This window comes from Paramormyrops kingsleyae, chromosome 4, assembly GCF_048594095.1.
Source record: "Paramormyrops kingsleyae isolate MSU_618 chromosome 4, PKINGS_0.4, whole genome shotgun sequence".
NCBI lineage: Eukaryota > Metazoa > Chordata > Actinopteri > Osteoglossiformes > Mormyridae > Paramormyrops > Paramormyrops kingsleyae.
The window spans coordinates 10,304,299-10,322,224 of record NC_132800.1 but is presented as its reverse complement, the minus strand read 5'-3'; the positions used below and the strand labels follow the sequence as shown (position 1 = coordinate 10,322,224).

Below are 17,926 nucleotides of genomic sequence, written 5' to 3'. Positions count from 1 at the left end.
AATGACAGTGCAGGAAATGGAGTCTCAGTGAATGTGTATAATAATAATAATACTGTAATGACAGTGCAGGAAATGGAGTCTCAGTGAATGTGTATAATAATAATAATACTGTAATGATAACGCAGGTCAGGGAGTCTCAGTGAATGTGTATAATAATAATAATACTGTAATGACAGTGCAGGAAATGGAGTCTCAGTGAATGTGTATAATAATAATAATACTGTAATGACAGTGCAGGAAATGGAGTCTCAGTGAATGTGTATAATAATAATAATACTGTAATGATAACGCAGGTCAGGGAGTCTCAGTGAATGTGTATAATAATAATAATACTGTAATGACAGTGCAGGATATGGAGTCTCAGTGAATGCGTATAATAATAATAATACTGTAATGATAACGCAGGTCAGGGAGTCTCAGTGAATGTGTACAATAATAATTATACTGTAATGACAGTACAGGAAATGGAGTTTCAGTGAATGTGTATAATAATAATAATACTGTAATGACAATGCAGAACAGGGAGTCTCAGTGAATGTGTACAATAATAATTATACTGTAATGACAGTGCAGGAAATGGAGTCTCAGTGAATGTGTATAATAATAATACTGTAATGACAGTGCAGGAAATGGAGTCTTAGTGAATGTGGTCTCGGCTATGTGCCCGAAGGAGTAATAATAAATAAATAAATTAAAATAATAATAATGTACTGATATTGCATGATTGAGAATCTCAGTGAATGTGGTCTGGGGTCCGTGCCTGAGGGAGTGATAATAATATTATTATTATTATTATTATTATTATTATTATTATTAATAATAATAATAATCTACAATCCTGGCTTCATACAATAATACTGGATACAAAGTCAAAAGTCACAGTCATCTCATTAACCATCTGTTATATATGGATGACCTAAAGCTCTACGCAAAAGGACTTCAAGAGCCTAACATGCTATTAGGAGATATTATGGAGATATTCACATGCGATATCAGCAAAAAAGGTAAAGAGCCGATAATAACTGGCGAAGGACCCGTTCAACTCAGCGGCCAAGAGTTTGAGGAATTACTACTCAATCAGACCTATAAATACCTCGGGATAAAAGAATCTGGCAATCCCTACTTCTGACCTTAACAAGCAACGTGCAAGCAACAGCGGCAGAAGTTAATTGTGCTTTATTTGGCGCAAAGCCATGTTCAGCAACACCACAGGTGCGGCATACGCTTCAATCTGCCACTGATACAAAAGAGGGCACAAGGTGATGTCGTGCAGGAAGAGCCAGTGAAGCAGTCCGATAGACAGGTTACTGTGCAATGCCGCCACAGAGATGCACGCACAACTAGGGGATAGAAAGTAGCACTTTTCACAGCATAAAGCAAAGAAGACAAGGACTTGTTGTGCGGTAAGTGTGGCAAATCACAATGTCACATTATCTTCAGTGTAATACCCTACCATGCATGTGCAGTTAGCTGACTGGATGTACCCAAGATCCATGTGCACATAAACCCCAGCATTAAGAGGTTTAGTATTTAGACCTTATCTTTGGCTTGGTAGGACTCCTGCCCTCAAAAGACGAAACTCTAATCTCACGTCATAAAATGTTATCGCTTGTACATGACCTCAAAGTACATACTTGCAGTGGATATAAAACGTTTACACACCCCTGTTAAAATGCCAGGGTTTTGTGATGTAAAAAAATGGGACCAATAAATCATTTAAAAACTTTCCCCACCTTTAATGTGACCTAGAACCTGAACAATTCAACTGAAAAACAGACAAATCTGTTAGGGGGAAAAATTTACAAAACACAAAACAAACTTACAATAAGTCAGTTGCATAAGTGTGAACACCCCTAAACTAATACTTTGTTGAAGCAGCTTTTGATTTAATTACAGCATTCAGTCTTTTTGGGTAGGAGTCTATCATCATGCCACATCTTGACTTGGCAATATTTGCCCACTTTTCCTCGGAAAAGCGCTCCAAACCTGTCAGATTGCGAGGGCATCTCTTGTGCACAGCCCTCTTCAGGTCGCCCCACCGATTTTCAGTCATATTTAGGTCTGGGCTCTGGCTGGGTCATTCCAAAGGTTTTAATTTTCTTCTGGTGAAGCCATTCCTTTGTTGATCTGGATGTAGGCTTGGGGTTATTGTTGTGTTGAAAGGTGGAATCCCTCTTTGTCGTAAGCTTTCTAGCAGACACCTGAAGGATTTGGGCCAAAATTCAGTGGTATTTGGAACTGTTCATAATTCCCTCCACCTTGACTAAAGCTCCAGTTTCAGATGAAGAAAAACATCCCCAAAGCATCATGCTGCCACCACCATGCATCACTGTGGGTATGATGTTCTTTTGGTGATGCGCAGTGTTGTTTTTGCAGCAGACATGCCTTTTGAAATTGCGGCCAAAACATTAAACCTTGGTTTCATCAGACCACAACACTTTTACCACATGCTTTTGGGAGACTTGATGTATGATGATGAAAATGTGGATGGGGCTGTATGTTCTTCTTTGTAAGAAAAGGTTTCCGTCTTGTGACCCTACCCCATAGTCCGGAGAATGCAGGAGAGTGACATACTTGCCAGAAATTCCTGCAGCTCCTTCAGTGCGGATGTAGGCCTCTTATCAGCCTCCCTGACCAGTCTTTGTCTTGTCATCAATTTTGGACCAACTTCCAGTTCTCTGTAACATCACTGTTGTCCCGATGACTGTCTTCACTGTGTTCCATGGTATTTCTAATGCCAACTGATACCTTTCAACAATGAGACCCCTTTGATGCTTGTAAGCTCTCTGTGAACCATGGCTTTTGCTGTAGGATACAACTGAGTAAATGTCAGGAAAATCCTACTAGGACAGCTGAACTTTATTTGGTGTTAATCAGAGTCACAGTAATCAATGGCAGATGTGTACCTAAAAAGACTGAATGCTGTAACTAAATCAAAAGGTGCTTCAACAAAGCATTAGTTTACGGGTGTGCAGACCTACGCACTCCATGCTTAGCTTACAGCTTATTGTCCTTTTTTATTTTTTGTATTTCCCCCCTAATAGATTTGTTTGTCTTCAGTTGAATTGTACAGGTTATAGGTCACATTAAAGGTGGGAAAGGTTTTGAAATGATCTATCATGGTCTCATTTTTTTGCATCACAAAAACCTGGCATTTTAACAGGAGTGTGTAGACTTTTTATATCCACTGTATACTGTAGGCATCTAAGGATTTGTATGTGTGCAGATTTTCTTTTGTGTGAACACCAGGCTTCCCTATGAGATAGTTGTATGTATCAGGCTACATGATTGCTGGCCACTTGGACATATTTAAAATCTATTTGTGCTCAGGAATAGTATTCGGATCTGGTAATATGTCACCATTACTGAAAACTAATTTATTGAGGTATTCGGCGCAGTCAGAGCAACGTGGGCTTCCAGTGTAATTTGTGCCACCCATTTCCTCACTTTCACAGACCCAGCTACAGTAGCTGTCATGTCTTGCGCAGTATGTTTACAGTAGCTGTCAATTTCAGATGTGGCATTTCGTAAAGTTGCCTCGTTTTTACTCTGACTTACTTATCTGAGTAACACTAATGTTACCTCCAGGGTCCTCATGTGGTCAGATGAGGAGAAAATAGACAAGATCAGCAACCAACAAAACCAGGTAAGCTGAACGCAATTCACAGGACACATCAGCCAACCGTAAATGTTTTTGTGATTCAACTGGCTCCTTTTTGCTAAACATTTATGTCAATAGAAGACAATTTCACAGAGACCTGATGACTATACTGAAAGTTAACGATTGTTAGCTAACGTTTTACATAATGTTATATTAATATGCAAATGATAGACAAACAGATCCAACTCTGAAATGACATTTTATTATTGAGTTAAGAAGAATTTACTAACAATGCAAAATCTACATTGTTTACAATGGGTGACTCTGATTTTGTGACTGGATACCAAAGCGGTTCTGCCCCTTGGGTGCACACACACCCAGTAATGTTTGTAAACAGGAAACCCATCTGTAAACCCAGGGCCGGCCCGCCCTCCGAGATCTTGCCTATGGTGCCAGAACATCCAGCGTTGGCCCTATATAAACCTCACCGTGAAGCCTTGCTTTCACCTAGAGTAGGCAGTGTTTAAAAATCCACCTAAAACTTACACTAAAAAGCATCTCAGGGTGTGTTTGAATTCATAAAAACTCTCCCTACAATGTCAGGTGTCTGCGCTAGAAGTGCTGACTGGTGAAAACCTCTTACATTAAGTCTGGCCTGCTCTAAGTAGTTTTGATCAGTTTAATTATTTCCAAAGACGGGTATCACAGGTGATTTAAATAGCAATAAACAGAAAACGCCAACGATCACTCCCAAATGGTCGTGCGAATCAGTGAACAGCCGCAGAAACCATCAATACTGTATGTATCACATTTAACCACATGTGCAATAAAAATACAACATAGTTATGGATAAAATGACTAAAACCCCATGTTAGTATCCATGTTTATAAATAACTCAGGGTGTATTTTAACCATGGGTGCTGTAAAGACCCGAAAAGCACAGTCTGCCTTTGGAAGGACAACTTTTGGGTACAGTTCCTGTCTTCCACTGTTTCTCTCGGCCTCTGTTTTGACCATTCAGGTGTTTCCTGAGCTTCTGTTTGATCTACTGTAGAGGTTAAGAAGCCTTGTCCTTCCTTTGTAAATATTTAATTAAGTAGATAATATAATACCAAGCTAAGCTGTCAGGAGATGGATGGATTTATGAATGGTAAATATCATAGTAGTGTCATTCAGCAGGATTGTGTAGCACCTCACCAGAGGCACCAACACAGCCCTCTGCTGACCACCAAAAAGTTGCAGCACTGTTGATATTGAGTTGCACCAGCTGTTTCCCACCTTTTAATTGGCTCTGAAAAGGTGGTTGTTTCTTGCGTAACTGCGTGTTCTGTTTCCAAGGAAACAAGAGCGGGCAGAAAATATTGGAGTTTTGAAGGACCATGGCCTTTTGAACGGACAGAATAAAAGGAGATCAGACTTTTGTGCAAGCACTCCCACTCAGTGGACGTGCAAGTTTGCCGCTTGAAGTTCCTGGCCTTGATTTTTTTAAATCTGTACTTTCATACATATGTGCTTCAAGGCACTGAGCTATGCTCCTTTCCCACATCGCTAGCTTGCATAGTTCACTTAAAGGTTTTCATTCGGCCGACAATGAAATGAAAGCTCTTTTCTCTATGGCAACAAATCCAAACATAACAGTAAAACAAACATGGATACCTGGATGGTGGAACTAAAATCAACTCAACTTTGGATTTTTCTAAACATTTATACGGACCAAAATGTACATGTAACTGATTTGGCCATAAAATATCTCTGTGTACCTGACATTATGATGACAGGGACATAACTGCAGAAATTTGAAAAGATGGAAGTGAGCCTAATCTGTAGTGTTAGTCTGAAACCTTAACATCACAGGTGTTAGGGCAGATGTTAGCTGAACACAGCAGTCTAGAGCCCTGGTAAGATGAGACAGCTGATTCTCCCTGAAACAGGATCTCACCTGACCGCTGTGTGACCCCTGGCAGTGACAGTGCTGTCCATAAAAAGTGTTTTGTAATAGTCGAATATTAGAAATTGTTGATTATGTTTATTCAGGCTCACTGGACAAAATAAATGCCAGCCTACCTAGAAAACTATTTACTGCAGCCATCCAAGGCTGCAGATACTGAGCCAGAATTGGGTTATAGAATGAAAATTACACTCTCCATTGCAATTGTGAAGAATGATACGACAGGAGAGCATTTTAGACACAGCTGTAAAAACCTTTCTTCATCTTGCACACTGTCTACATCTGCACCCTTCAGTGTTTGCTGAATTTCCCTGAACCACAGTATTTTGAGCAAGAATGAATCAGAGTGACTGGAGGCTCTTAAGTCAACACTGCTGTATCAACTGGCACCCCCTGCTGGCTGGCCACAGAATCACAGTGACTCTCTGCTTATACACCTGCATTACAATGTGCAGCTGTTGTTGTTTGTTTTATCCTTTTTTTTAATAATGTTTAAAAAAAATTTGGATAATGTTCCTGGCCAGGTGCCAGAAAAAGCCGGCATCCACGCGAATAGGATTAACTGGCACTTTTGACCTGCCGATTGTCGTGATCGCTGAAGTGGCAGCAATTTTACAGCGTGTACATTCACATGCAGGCACATGCGCGGATGTGAGGCACTCATCACCGTCGATAGTGCCATACACGAGTCCTTGTAACTACCAGTTCGTCACATAATTGAAGTAGTGTGTGTGTGTATGGGGGGGGGGGGGGGCATTTTTCCCATTAATGATGATAAAATGTTACAGGACCCTTGGTAGCACTGAGAGTAAATCCCCCCCCCCCCCTACCGTATTTCTCTGTGAAGGTCAGACTCCTCACAAAGGCTGAGTAACATGCTGCTGATGCCTTTGAAAAGCGCTGGTCCTGCGCGGCCAGCCAGACCGATGACAGCTAATTCGCAATTAAGGCTGGAGAGAATTCTGATCAGGACCAGTGAAAGAAAGATATACACAGGTATTCAGCCGTTTAGGGTGGACGACCAAGCCTGGATAATAGGGGGCTTCTGCACATCATAACGATGATATTTTGAAAGGGAGTCCCATGTTTTGATTAAGATAACTGTAGGCAGGTTCAGCATATATCCCGGTTAAATCAGATAGTATGTAATATAATATAATATAATATAATATAATATAAAGTGTCTAATTTCACCCATTAACTATAAAGCTCCACATGGCTGCCGTTGCTGCATGCATGATGTAACACAGCGCTGGCAAGTGTGCGGCACCAGGCTGAGGGGACTGTGATTTCACCGGTCAGCACAGCGACCGGTGGGGCGAGCAACCGCCACGGGGTTTCGATCTGGTGATTAGCGGCGCCATTTAGGCTTGTTTAGCTAAGTGGGGGGGGGGGGGGTGGGGGTTGGGGCTGTGGGAGGCACCTGTGTGGAGACAAGCGCGTCACCAAGGCACCTGCCATCTCTTGGGTCGCGTGTAAAAGTGACACAGGAGCCGGAGCATGGCCGTGTGGCATGTCACTGGGGCGTCGCCACGGAAACTGCCTCTGCCACCAACACGCACACATAGGATGGCACAGATCCAGGATGGACCGTCAGGGCTGGCTGCTCCTCTTCATTTATAGAGAGAGTGATGGAAAGAATAAGAGAAATGGAGGAGATGGGGGGGAGAGAGAGAGCGAGAGAGAGAGTGTGAGGGAGAGCGAGGGAGGAGGAGAACACAGTCCCTGGGACGAGCGGAGACCGGCCGCTGTTCCTCCCGAGCAGTGAGCAGTGCTGCAAAGTGGCTGAGGGACAGAGCAGCCGTTTAAGAGCCCAGCCCCATGGCCGAGCCCCTGAGGGGGCAGCCTGGGGGGCGGGGCTCCCCTGCGGGGCCGCCCACGGGAGGTCTGCCACTCGCCGGAGCCCTGCCCCCCTCCCTCAGACCCTCCCCTTCTTGGGGAGGAAGAGGAGAAGGACTGCCAGCGGCAGGAGCGAAGGAGGAAATAGGGCAGGTGTGCCTGGAAGGATGGAGCCCAGCTCCAAGAAGCAGGGCTTCAAGAAGTGCCGGAGCGCCACCTTCAGCATCGATGGCTTCAGCTTCACCATAGGTAAGGGGGTGGTGGGGGGCTTCCAGCAGTTTAAAGGGGAGATGGAGGCACCTGGCTTCCCAGGATGGGCGTGTTCAGCTTCCACAGAGATAAAAGGCTTTAAAGATGGCAAGGAGTGCACTTTTACCACAGGTGGAAGTTATGGTGCTTTTCTGGGGTGAGGAAAGAGGAAAGAGCTCTGCGATGCTGCAGGTGGAGGTAGTGCTTCTCTGGGGCAAGTTACTCAGTCAGGCCAGGTGTGGAGGTGCAGGTGGAGGTGCAGATGGAGGTGCAGGTGGAGGTGCAGGTGTGATCCCTGTGTGTCTTTCTGTCAGCTTGCTTCCCTTCAAGAAAAAATGACAGGACTTCACTGAGGTCAGAAAATTTCAGGTGTCCTGGGAGGGCGAGCAGGTGTCACTGCTGTGTTTAAAAGTCAGAGAGAGTGAGTGGGAAAACCAAGGGTGTACCAGTTAGGGGTGTACCAGTTAGGGGTGTACCAGTAAGGGGTGTACCAGTTAGGGGTGTACCAGTTAGGGGTGTACCAGTAAGGGGTGTACCAGTAAGGGGTGTACCAGTAAGGGGTGTACCAGTAAGGAGGGTATCAGTCAGGGGTAGGCCAGTAAGGACAAAACCAGTAAGGAGGGTAGCAGTAAAGGAGGATTCCAGTAAGACATATGACATATGTGTAAGGAGGATACCAGTAAGTACCAGTATGGGGAAAACAGTAAAGGGTATCCCTGTAACCAGGATAGCAGTAAGGGGCATGCCAGTAAATGGGATACCAGTAAAGGGGGTACCAGTAAGAGGGGATATCAGTAAGTGGCATACCAGTAAGGGGTATGTCAGTAAGGGATACCAGTGAGGGGTTTGCCCATAAGGGATATACCACTGATCAGGATCCCAATAAGGGGGGATAGCAGTAAGAAGGATACCAGTAAGAAGGATACCAGTAAGAAGGATACCAGTAAGGATGACAAGGCTCTAGAATAGGCTGGATGTCTGGGCTGAAGCTGTTCTTATTGCGCCGGGTGTCAGCGCAGCACCAGTGGGTTTGGACCTGAATGTGGCACGTGCGGCCTGTTATGTAAGCCCATACACAGCCGCAACCCAAAGTGATTCACAGATACTTCATTTAAAGGGGCCCTTCTACCATTCACACCCTGTCCGAGGCTGGGTGGTGTGACAGGCAGGCCCTCCTCACTGGCCGGTGTCAGAAATTACATCAAAGGTCACGCGGCAGCTCTTATGTAAGTGCGCTGTCGTCCTGGGGGCGTGTGTGTGTGTGAGGGGAGGGGGGGTCGCGTAGGGGTACTTGACAGTAGACAGTATGGGGGGACTTTGCACCGTGGCCCTGGGTACGGTCATGTGCGTCCGCAGGCAGCACTTCCGCTCCTCCTTTCCGTGCGGGACGATCGGATTCCCCAGCCCCTTCGAGAGCCAGATTAAAAGAAAGAAAGAAAACAGACAGAGGAGGAGAAGACGGCCGGAAGGCGTCAGACTCTATGTGACAGAGTGGTCCATGTTTACCCGCTCGGTCTGACCCTGCCCCCAGCTGGGCGATTCTCCTTAAGCAAATACAGCCCCCTCAAATATAGATTTAAAAAGGCGTTATCGTAAAACGAAGATTTCCCAGAATCCGCGCAGGTGCCTCATGGCGTCACCTGGACGAGCCTCTGGGGTCCACCCTGAATCCCTGGGCGGCGGGGGGCTAACCAGAAAGCCACCCCAATCCCCCCAACCCCCGCTGACCTTCAAACCTGTTTTTGCTCCACCTCTTTGTCTCTTCTTGCCCTTCAGCTGTTCTAAAAAGCCAACAGAGACCTCATTAAGCAAGCCAGAAGGGTAATCACCCACGCGTGTGGCGATGTCACATGCTCTGGGGGCCACGCCTGGTGGGAAGGGGGGGGGGGGGGGGTTGTATCACAGAGGCCGGATGGTTGTGGCTGTTGGAAAAGCAAAGAGCAGGGTTGCTTGGCGTTCAGGCCAGGGGCCCCAAAGGGGTCATTAGCCCTAATGAAGTGTCTGTACTTCTTGTCTCCTTGGGGGGGCCCAGCTTGTCTCCTCCCCATGACCTCCCATCAGGCCCTATTAGCGCCCCCTACATGTGAGCTGAGGCGTTGATGAAGCCCCCGTCCTCCTTCCATTTGCTGAGCGATTGCTCCCAGCGCCGAGTCCGTGTGAATCGATGGCTGGGGATCCGTGTCCCCATGTGCATGTGTGTGACATGTGTGACCCTGGGTGTCATAGTGACCCCCCCCCCCCCGCAAGTGGTAGCAGGGATACAATAACAGAAGCAAAGGCAAGACTATATACCAAATATATTCTAGAGCTGAACTGAAGAAGTTAATATTCACAATTTTATATAAATATTGAAGTGCATATTTATTAAGTATTTTTTACATAATACATATTTTTCTCTTTAATTTTGCAGGCTTGTGGTTCACATCAATGAATCACTTTTTAAAAAGCCGAGTTATTGGTATTTGATGAGAAGCTGGATCGCGAAGTAACCGCTCCATAAAAAGTAGGCTGAGTGCTCTTTATCTCTGAGCTGTTATCATCTGCTCGGAAAGCAGCATTCTGGGAAGGCGCGTGACGTTTTACCGGCCGATGGCGGCGAATGCTTGCATTGCCATAGCGATGTGGCCCTTCCCCAGCCACGCCTGAAGGCTGTCGGTTTTTTTTAGAGCAATTGTCTTTTAATTTGACACGACTACGAATCAGACTTTGCAGAGTTATCAACATACTCGTCCCAAAAGGCCGATTTGCTCATGTGTCTTTTGTGGCCGTCATTCAGAAACAATGTTTACCATCAAGTTAAAAAGCCAGTGAGAAATTTCATGAGGGAAAAACTCCATACTAAGGACATGCGGTTTGCATGTGGATGGATTATGAAGGTATTACTGGGTGTTTTTGTTTTCAGTTCTTTCTGGGAAAAGGTACAATATGTCACTTCACCCAAGGGCGTAACATTGGGTTGATCATTGGGGGGGGGGGCTGAGGTCTCCATCCATTTAAGGGGTTCCAGGGGGTTGTACTGGCTGGGTTAATTTATTGGGGATACACACCCCCCCCCCCATAATTTACACCCATGACTGGTCTGTGTGCAGTAGCACCGTGAGGCTTTTACTTTAAGAACACAATGGACATACACGGTCCAGCCGACCCTTTGCCTCTGGTTCGATGGCCGTCTTGGATATTTCACCATTTTGCCGGTGAATTTTAGTGGTCAGACATTGCATAATACAGTGTATTAAGAGTAACATTATAAACACACCTTTCTTTATGTGATACAAAGGGAAGGAGATGTGCCGTATTTTCGCATCGCAAGGCCAAGCGTGGGAGTACCGGCAGAACAGAGGCAAACGAGAGGGAAAAAAAACACCTTTGTGAGTGAAACGGAGGGGAGGCAGGCGGCCTCGGAAGGCAGGCGGCCTCGGGGGGCAGGGGGCCTCGGGAGGCAGGCGGCCTCGGACGGCAGGCGGCCTCGGTGGGCAGGCGGCCTCGGGGGGCAGGCGGCCTCGGGGGGCAGGCGGCCTCGGAGGGCAGGCGGCCTCGGTGGGCAGGCGGCCTCGGTGGGCAGGCGGCCTCGGAAGGCAGCGTCTCTCTTGGCCTGGAGATAGAGCGATGCTCCGGGTGCATGCCGAACGCGGCCCTGTCGTCGATCCCACTGACATCTGACGCAGATGGGCTTCAAGACGCTGCCCCCGTGGTCTGCCATCTCCCGCCGATCCGGGAGCCGCTTCACGCGTTCCTAACGGCTTTGCGCCCCCAGAAATCCTCTTCCGGTCATGGTGAGAACCGTTGCTCCTTATTCTCCTTTATTCATTTTGGCTACTGTGCTGTCCTGATTCACGCGGCACGGATCTGGGTGTGGAGGAGGTCACACACACACATGGTGACACCAGCTGCTCAAAGGGGATCGTCCAAAGAGGTGACGATGACAGTCTGCCATGGGCTTGTAAGTGTTGGGCTCCCTCTCACATTACTATCAAACTTTATGCTTTTTATACTTTTTATTATTATTTCTACATAAAGAGCTCTCCTTCAAAATAAAGTCAGATATAGTGTAGAGATATAGTGTCATTATTTTCCATCGGCAAGGTTAGCGAGTTTGTTTAGGGACATTCTGAATACATACAACAAACAGGGTTAAGAGGTTCATTTACTGTTTGGCTGAGCATCTGAATGGCTGAGATGTCTGAGCTAAGAGGCTGTGGTGTGATTGTTGCCGCCAAATGCTGTGGGTCCAGCATCTCAGAAACAGCCACCATCCTGGGATTTTAACACACTGCAGTGCGTAGAGTTTACTGAGAATGGTGCAATAAACATTTATTAACATATGGCAGTTCTATGTGCAAAAACACCTTGTTAATGAGAGAGGGCAGAGGAGATGGGGAGTGAGAGAGGAGATGAGGAGTGAGAGAGGAGATGGGGAGTGAGAGAGGAGATGAGAAGGCCACAACTGCAAAATTAACAGCTCAATAACACATGGTGCCCAACTCATGTATCTGGCGTGACACTCATGCTTTCAGACTCTCAAGCTCATGCAAGAAATCTTATGGCAAATAAATATATTATTCCTTTGTAAACCTAAAATTAGCTACATCAAAAGCATTGGGGTTGTTTGCAAACCATACAGACTGTTTACAAGGTAATAAAACTTACATACATGTAAACGTATGTGCAGATTTCTCGCGAACTGAAAATCTCACTCCATCCAGCTGAACAAAGTTAACAGCCCCAATAGCAGTGATTTGCAAAGTAGTTTCTCGGATCGAGTTAAGCTAGTCTACTTTTGACGTGGTTCTCCAGACTGAAAAGGGACTAGCCTCGGTCCAAGCCGGTACTTCCTTAAGTGACCGCTAAGTTTATCCCTATCAGCGCAAACTCACCCCCCGCCCTTGTTTCTACAGTGGCAAACGAGGCTGGAGAGACCAACCGGCGCCCCCTGGCCCGCTTTGCTCGTGAGTATGAGGGCATCACGCCGAATACCACACGTTTCCCAATCGAGATCGTTGACATCACAGCCACTGCGCTCCTTACCTTAATCCGATGAATCCCATGACTTCTGTTTTTAATGCATTAATATGCATTGTGTTGAAATACAGTAACCCTTTCATATTCGCGGATTTGGAATTTGCGGTTTCGATTATTCGTCAGTTGGCAGTGAACGATTAAACGGGGATATTTTTGTAGCCAAAAACAATACTGAAAATGATTTGGATCGCGTAATGTCATTTAACATATAAATATTAGTAGTAGGCTTTCATAATATTTGTTAGTTTAAAATCCTGAGCTTGGTACGCCGCTCATCTTTGTCTCAGTAACCTGCTTCACTCACGTATCTGTCTCCGTGACCGTGAAATCTCTCCTTTCTTGCAGCAACTTTTAAACTTTTCAGTGCTGGTAATCTTGCATTTTAATAATGTGTCCCAAATGTAATGCTTCTGTTACACTAAAGTACACTAACTTACATTCAGGGGCATGGCTTAGGTGGTTTGTATATTATAGAAAAAGTCTACATAAGAGATGACAAGACAATGACAAGCCAAAGTTTTATTCGCGAATTGTCACATTCGCAGGATCTGCCGCCCCCAGTCCTCGCCAAAGTGAAGGGGTTACTGTATATATACTTATATTCCTTTCAGTGATTTTAATTGACTATCAATGTATCGACCAATCCAAACTTAAACAGCAAATAAAATTTTTGTATAAGCGCAGAAACACCGGCGATGCTTCTGCCATCCCTGGTTACGTGGTTACCCTATTCAGATGCCACTCCTAATTTCCTTTTGATTGCTGCTTCATTAACATGATTAGCTTCCTTCTTTCTATCTGAAGTGGCCTGTATAATTAGCACACTTCTTATACGCTGAAAGGAGTTTAATTACACTTTAGGTCATAGCATCACAATTGGCACTTCTTGTCCCCTCTAGTTCTCAGAGATACCTGTTTCAAATAATAAACAAAGTATCTTTAATTATCCCGAAGCAGGTAATCAAGGGTGCATCGGCTGTGCAGTAGTGCAGAGAGAGAACTGTAATGACACTGTTTTTCCACTGGATGGCAATAGAAGACCAGGTCTGATCATTAGCGTATCCTGAACATTTCACGATTTCAGCGCTCTAATAAAGTATGAAACGACGGGATAGTACACCCAAGTCCTTCATTATGATTATGTGTTACGTGTCCAAGTCATGCTTCAGAAAACATTACTCTATAATTTACTTTGAATTAATTGGCAAGCAGAGTGACTCCATGGGTAGTTCTATAAAGGGTAAGAAGTTTTTTCTGGCAGCGAAAATACAGATGGTTGTTCCCCATCCCACCCTCCAGGCTCCAAATCCCAGAATGCACTGTGGAATGCCATCACAGCGGGCATCGGGATCAACGACAAGCGGGGGATCCTCATCGACCCACGGAACCCGGAGGAGATACTGGCGGATGAGCTGCCAGCGGTGGACAGTCCCGATGCCATGGAGAAGACCGCCATCAGGTCTGGAAACAGCACATGCAGTCCCACATACACGCACAAGCCCAGGCGGAATCAGCACGCCTATGCGCTGGGCATCTTCCCCAGGGTCATTAAGCTGAGGCTGGCTGTCAGTCAGGCACCAGAACGTACCTTTTGAGCACAAACTTATTGCAGTGACATAAGGATTAGCCTCTTCCCTTACTGGTTTGTGGGACTAATTTCTCAATCACGTTGTGTTGGTTGTAACCTTTTATGTGAACCTTAGGGCCACTGTCATGGAAATGAACTTGTGTGGTAGAAAAGACGCTTCCTTTAAACCTCGAAAGGGGGGATGAATGACTTTGAAGAGGCACCAGGGTGTAAATATCGCGTCCCTCTTGAGACGCGGAGGGTGCGTGGTTCACAAACGCCTCAGATGATGCTCCGGGGTCTGGCCGGAGATGGCGGGATTGCCTTGGCTTTGGGTAGGATTTGCTGCCAATTAGTGTTTGAGTGCCCAAATACGTTGCTGGCCCCAGGGTTTGAGAGGCTCACAAGTGCTGCTAGCTAAATTCCCCACAGATGGGATTAATTCAGGGGTGGGGAGAAGGTAGGACTAAAGTGTTTACCCTGCCAAATTCTGGGCATTTCACCTGAGTGCTGTTACCCCCCAAGAGGAGACGTAATGGTATATTCCACCCCAGTGTGAAAGTAACTGGCAGCTCGGCCCACTGATGGTCCGGGGCTAAGCCTTGCTGCAACTCCCTGTCAAAACCACCATCCCCTGTTTATATATGTTGTGGTACATTTGGGGCCGATATGCTCCCCACGATTTTGTGCTAAATTTCTGGAGTCTGGGGGAGCTGAGCTGGTGTCTCCTTCAGCATTTATAATCTAGCTGCATGAAAGGATAGAAATTGCATCCTCTTATTATATCAATCTCTCTTCAGTTGTATTCTTAAATGCTAAGTAAGTAAAAGCATCACCTCGGCTTATGGGGGGGGGGGGGGGGGGCATGGGTGTAACTTCACATTGAACACGTCAAACCAATTCACATGCATATGTGAATTATGGTATTTCTGGCTTTTATAACTTTATCATAGTTCACTATGGGATTGCATCCTGGGATTTGTGAGATGTGACAGAGAAAATCCCTTCATTTATTCAATCCCTCCATTTTAAGAATGAGAGTCACGGTGAATTCCCTGCCTAGGCAGATATGTCTCTGTGTTCCTGTGTATGGTCTCCTTATCATTCCTGGAAAAATGACCCCCGACCTACCAGCAAAATAAACGTTTTTGACTTTGTGGAACTGTGCCGCTCCCCGGCTTGAAAAGGGAGGAGGCTGATGATTCGGAAACCCCCACCCCTGAACACCATATGTTTAGCTCCTTGGCAGATGGGCCTTCCCACATCATTAGTGAGCACTTCATCGCGGCTGTTGTGCATGAGATGTTTTGCCAGTTACTGAACTGAATACAAATAATATGAAATGCTGAATCTCACTGACTCATATTGTCTCTGTGGACCTCAGTGTGTACCCTGCATCTTATTCTGAACCTCTATGTCTATCTTATGATGTTCTTAACCCTGCTTCCTCTTTCCTCACATCGTTACTTATTCTGTTCCTCACCATGTTCCTCAACATGTGTCTCACTCTGACCCAAAATCTGTTCCTCACATTGCATCTCACTCTGATCCTCACCCTGCTCCTCATTCTGTTCCTCACCTTGTTCCTCACATTGTATCTCACTCTGCCCCTCACCTTGTTCCTCACTCTGACCCTCACCCTGCTCCTCATTCTGTTCCTCACCTTGTTCCTCACATTGTATCTCACTCTGCCCCTCACCTTGTTCCTCACTCTGACCCTCACCCTGCTCCTCATTCTGTTCCTCACCTTGTTCCTCACATTGTATCTCACTCTGCCCCTCACCTTGTTCCTCACTCTGACCCTCACCCTGCTCCTCATTCTGTTCCTCACCTTGTTCCTCACATTGTATCTCACTCTGCCCCTCACCTTGTTCCTCACTCTGATCCTCACCCTGCTCCTCATTCTGTTCCTCACCTTGTTCCTCACCTTGTTCCTCACTCTGACCCTTACCCTGCTCCTCATTACCTCATCGCTTGGTTCGGTATCTCTGTATGAGAGAAGGCACCTGGCCATTAAAAGGGAGAGGGAACGATTGGGGGGCTTTTCTAGAGGATGACTGACAGCTAGAGGATGCATTTATCTTCCAGAGGTACTGATTGGGTCCCAGTGATCTTATCCCCAGAATGGAAATGACTCCCGTCAAACTGGCACCTGTGACCTTTCGAGACGTTTTGTTTGTTGTGATTAAGCAATGATGCTGAAATGTCTCAGGAAGAATTATCTCCTGGACTATGAATCAGAAAGCACAGAGAGAATGTGTATGTGTGCCTGTATGCTCACAACATATGTGCTGAAACATTTAAAGTACAGCATTATTTTAGGTATAAATAGAAAAACATGATCTTGTTGCATGTAACAGTTTCATTTGCATATTTTGCTAAATGTATACAGGCCTTTAATCACATAGTATGCATTTTTCTAGTGTATTTCTTCAGAATGCATGACTTTCTGGTGCACGTAAAACATTTTTTTTTATGTAAACCATGCCAGTAAATTGATATGTTACCGGAATACACACCTAAGCTCCTCCTGGGATCTGAACCCACAGCCTACTGGTGATAAACAGTCTTGCATACAGCACTGTATCAGCCATGTTTTGGCTACATCGTTGTCCAATCCAGCTTGATCAAAGCCAGTGACTCCTCTGTCTTGTCGCCACGGCAACCCCAGATGAGAACGCATTATCGTGTGAAGTCTTCCGTTTTTTCCCCGCTTTTTAAAAGCCTCGATTGCATTTGTGAGTGCAGGCGCGGCATAATCGTCCATCAATCTGTGTTTTAGCTGCTTGTCAACTTTTCCTAGAGCCTCTTCGAGGGAGGGGGACAACAGGATGGGATGCTAGCCCATCACAGGAACAAGCGTAGTCATAATTACGATCACATTGAATGGTACCTATTTTGTGGATTTTCAAAGGAAAGTGTCATGATACATGACTTCTTAACCACTATGCCAGCTGCTATGTGAAGGAAATAAAACCTGTTTATTTCAATGACTCTAACTGCTCCACACTGCTAGGTCTCTGGTCGTCTTTCACATATTCAGCAGTTTAGCAAAGTCAGTCTTTAGTCTCTGCTTGTAGACCAGTTGGCTTTATGTTGGCATCTTTGGCATGTGCCCAACATGTCCCTTTGTGACAAAATGTGCATCTGGCCAGCACACTAGCTGCAGACGACGGTGTGAACCACACCCACCACACCACACTACTTCAATCTGTGCTCTTTTACACCCTGTGGGTGAAAGAATGTGGGTGTTAAGGCAGGATTGATTGTTGACTAGGATGGTTTTGTCCACTCAAACAATGAGGAGGTACACTTGTTTAAGTTAGGCTAAATCTAGAAATGTGACATAACCGAATCCCATTGTGGCAGTTGTAAGGCTGGATTGAGATTAGGATTAGAAATTAAGTGTTTTGGATAAGATTATAACCATGGACTGAGCAGAGCATTAGTGGTGCAATTCAATGGCATGATGTTTATGTAACATTTTTCAGTTGGTAAAAAAAATAGTGACGAGCAGTTGGAAGGAGGCTTGATGGATGGATGAATGGATGGATGAAAAAAGAGACATCGCAATCTGACAGTTCAACATAAGCTTGCCAAAATGCAAATCCTGAGGTCTGTTTAAGATTATTGTGTTACGCTTTTGCGTTTTCCATGCTTTTCCGAATTGCTCCTCAGAAGCCCATTATCAATTACTGCCTCA

At 45.5% G+C, this 17,926-nt stretch overlaps 1 protein-coding gene across 3 annotated transcripts in view; it reads left to right on the top strand.

Moving 5' to 3' along the window:
* The first annotated feature begins 7,288 nt into the window (after window positions 1-7,288).
* pde1ca (phosphodiesterase 1C, calmodulin-dependent a) overlaps window positions 7,289-17,926 on the top strand; it is an 88,317-nt gene continuing 77,679 nt past the window's right edge. For all 3 annotated transcript variants that reach the window (XM_072710631.1, XM_072710633.1, XM_072710632.1), the window contains exons 1-3: window positions 7,289-7,637; window positions 12,533-12,583; window positions 13,956-14,115. In XM_072710631.1, coding sequence (XP_072566732.1) covers window positions 7,556-7,637; window positions 12,533-12,583; window positions 13,956-14,115 — 293 coding nt within the window. In that variant the 5' untranslated portion in view covers window positions 7,289-7,555. The remainder of the gene's footprint in view (window positions 7,638-12,532; window positions 12,584-13,955; window positions 14,116-17,926) is intronic.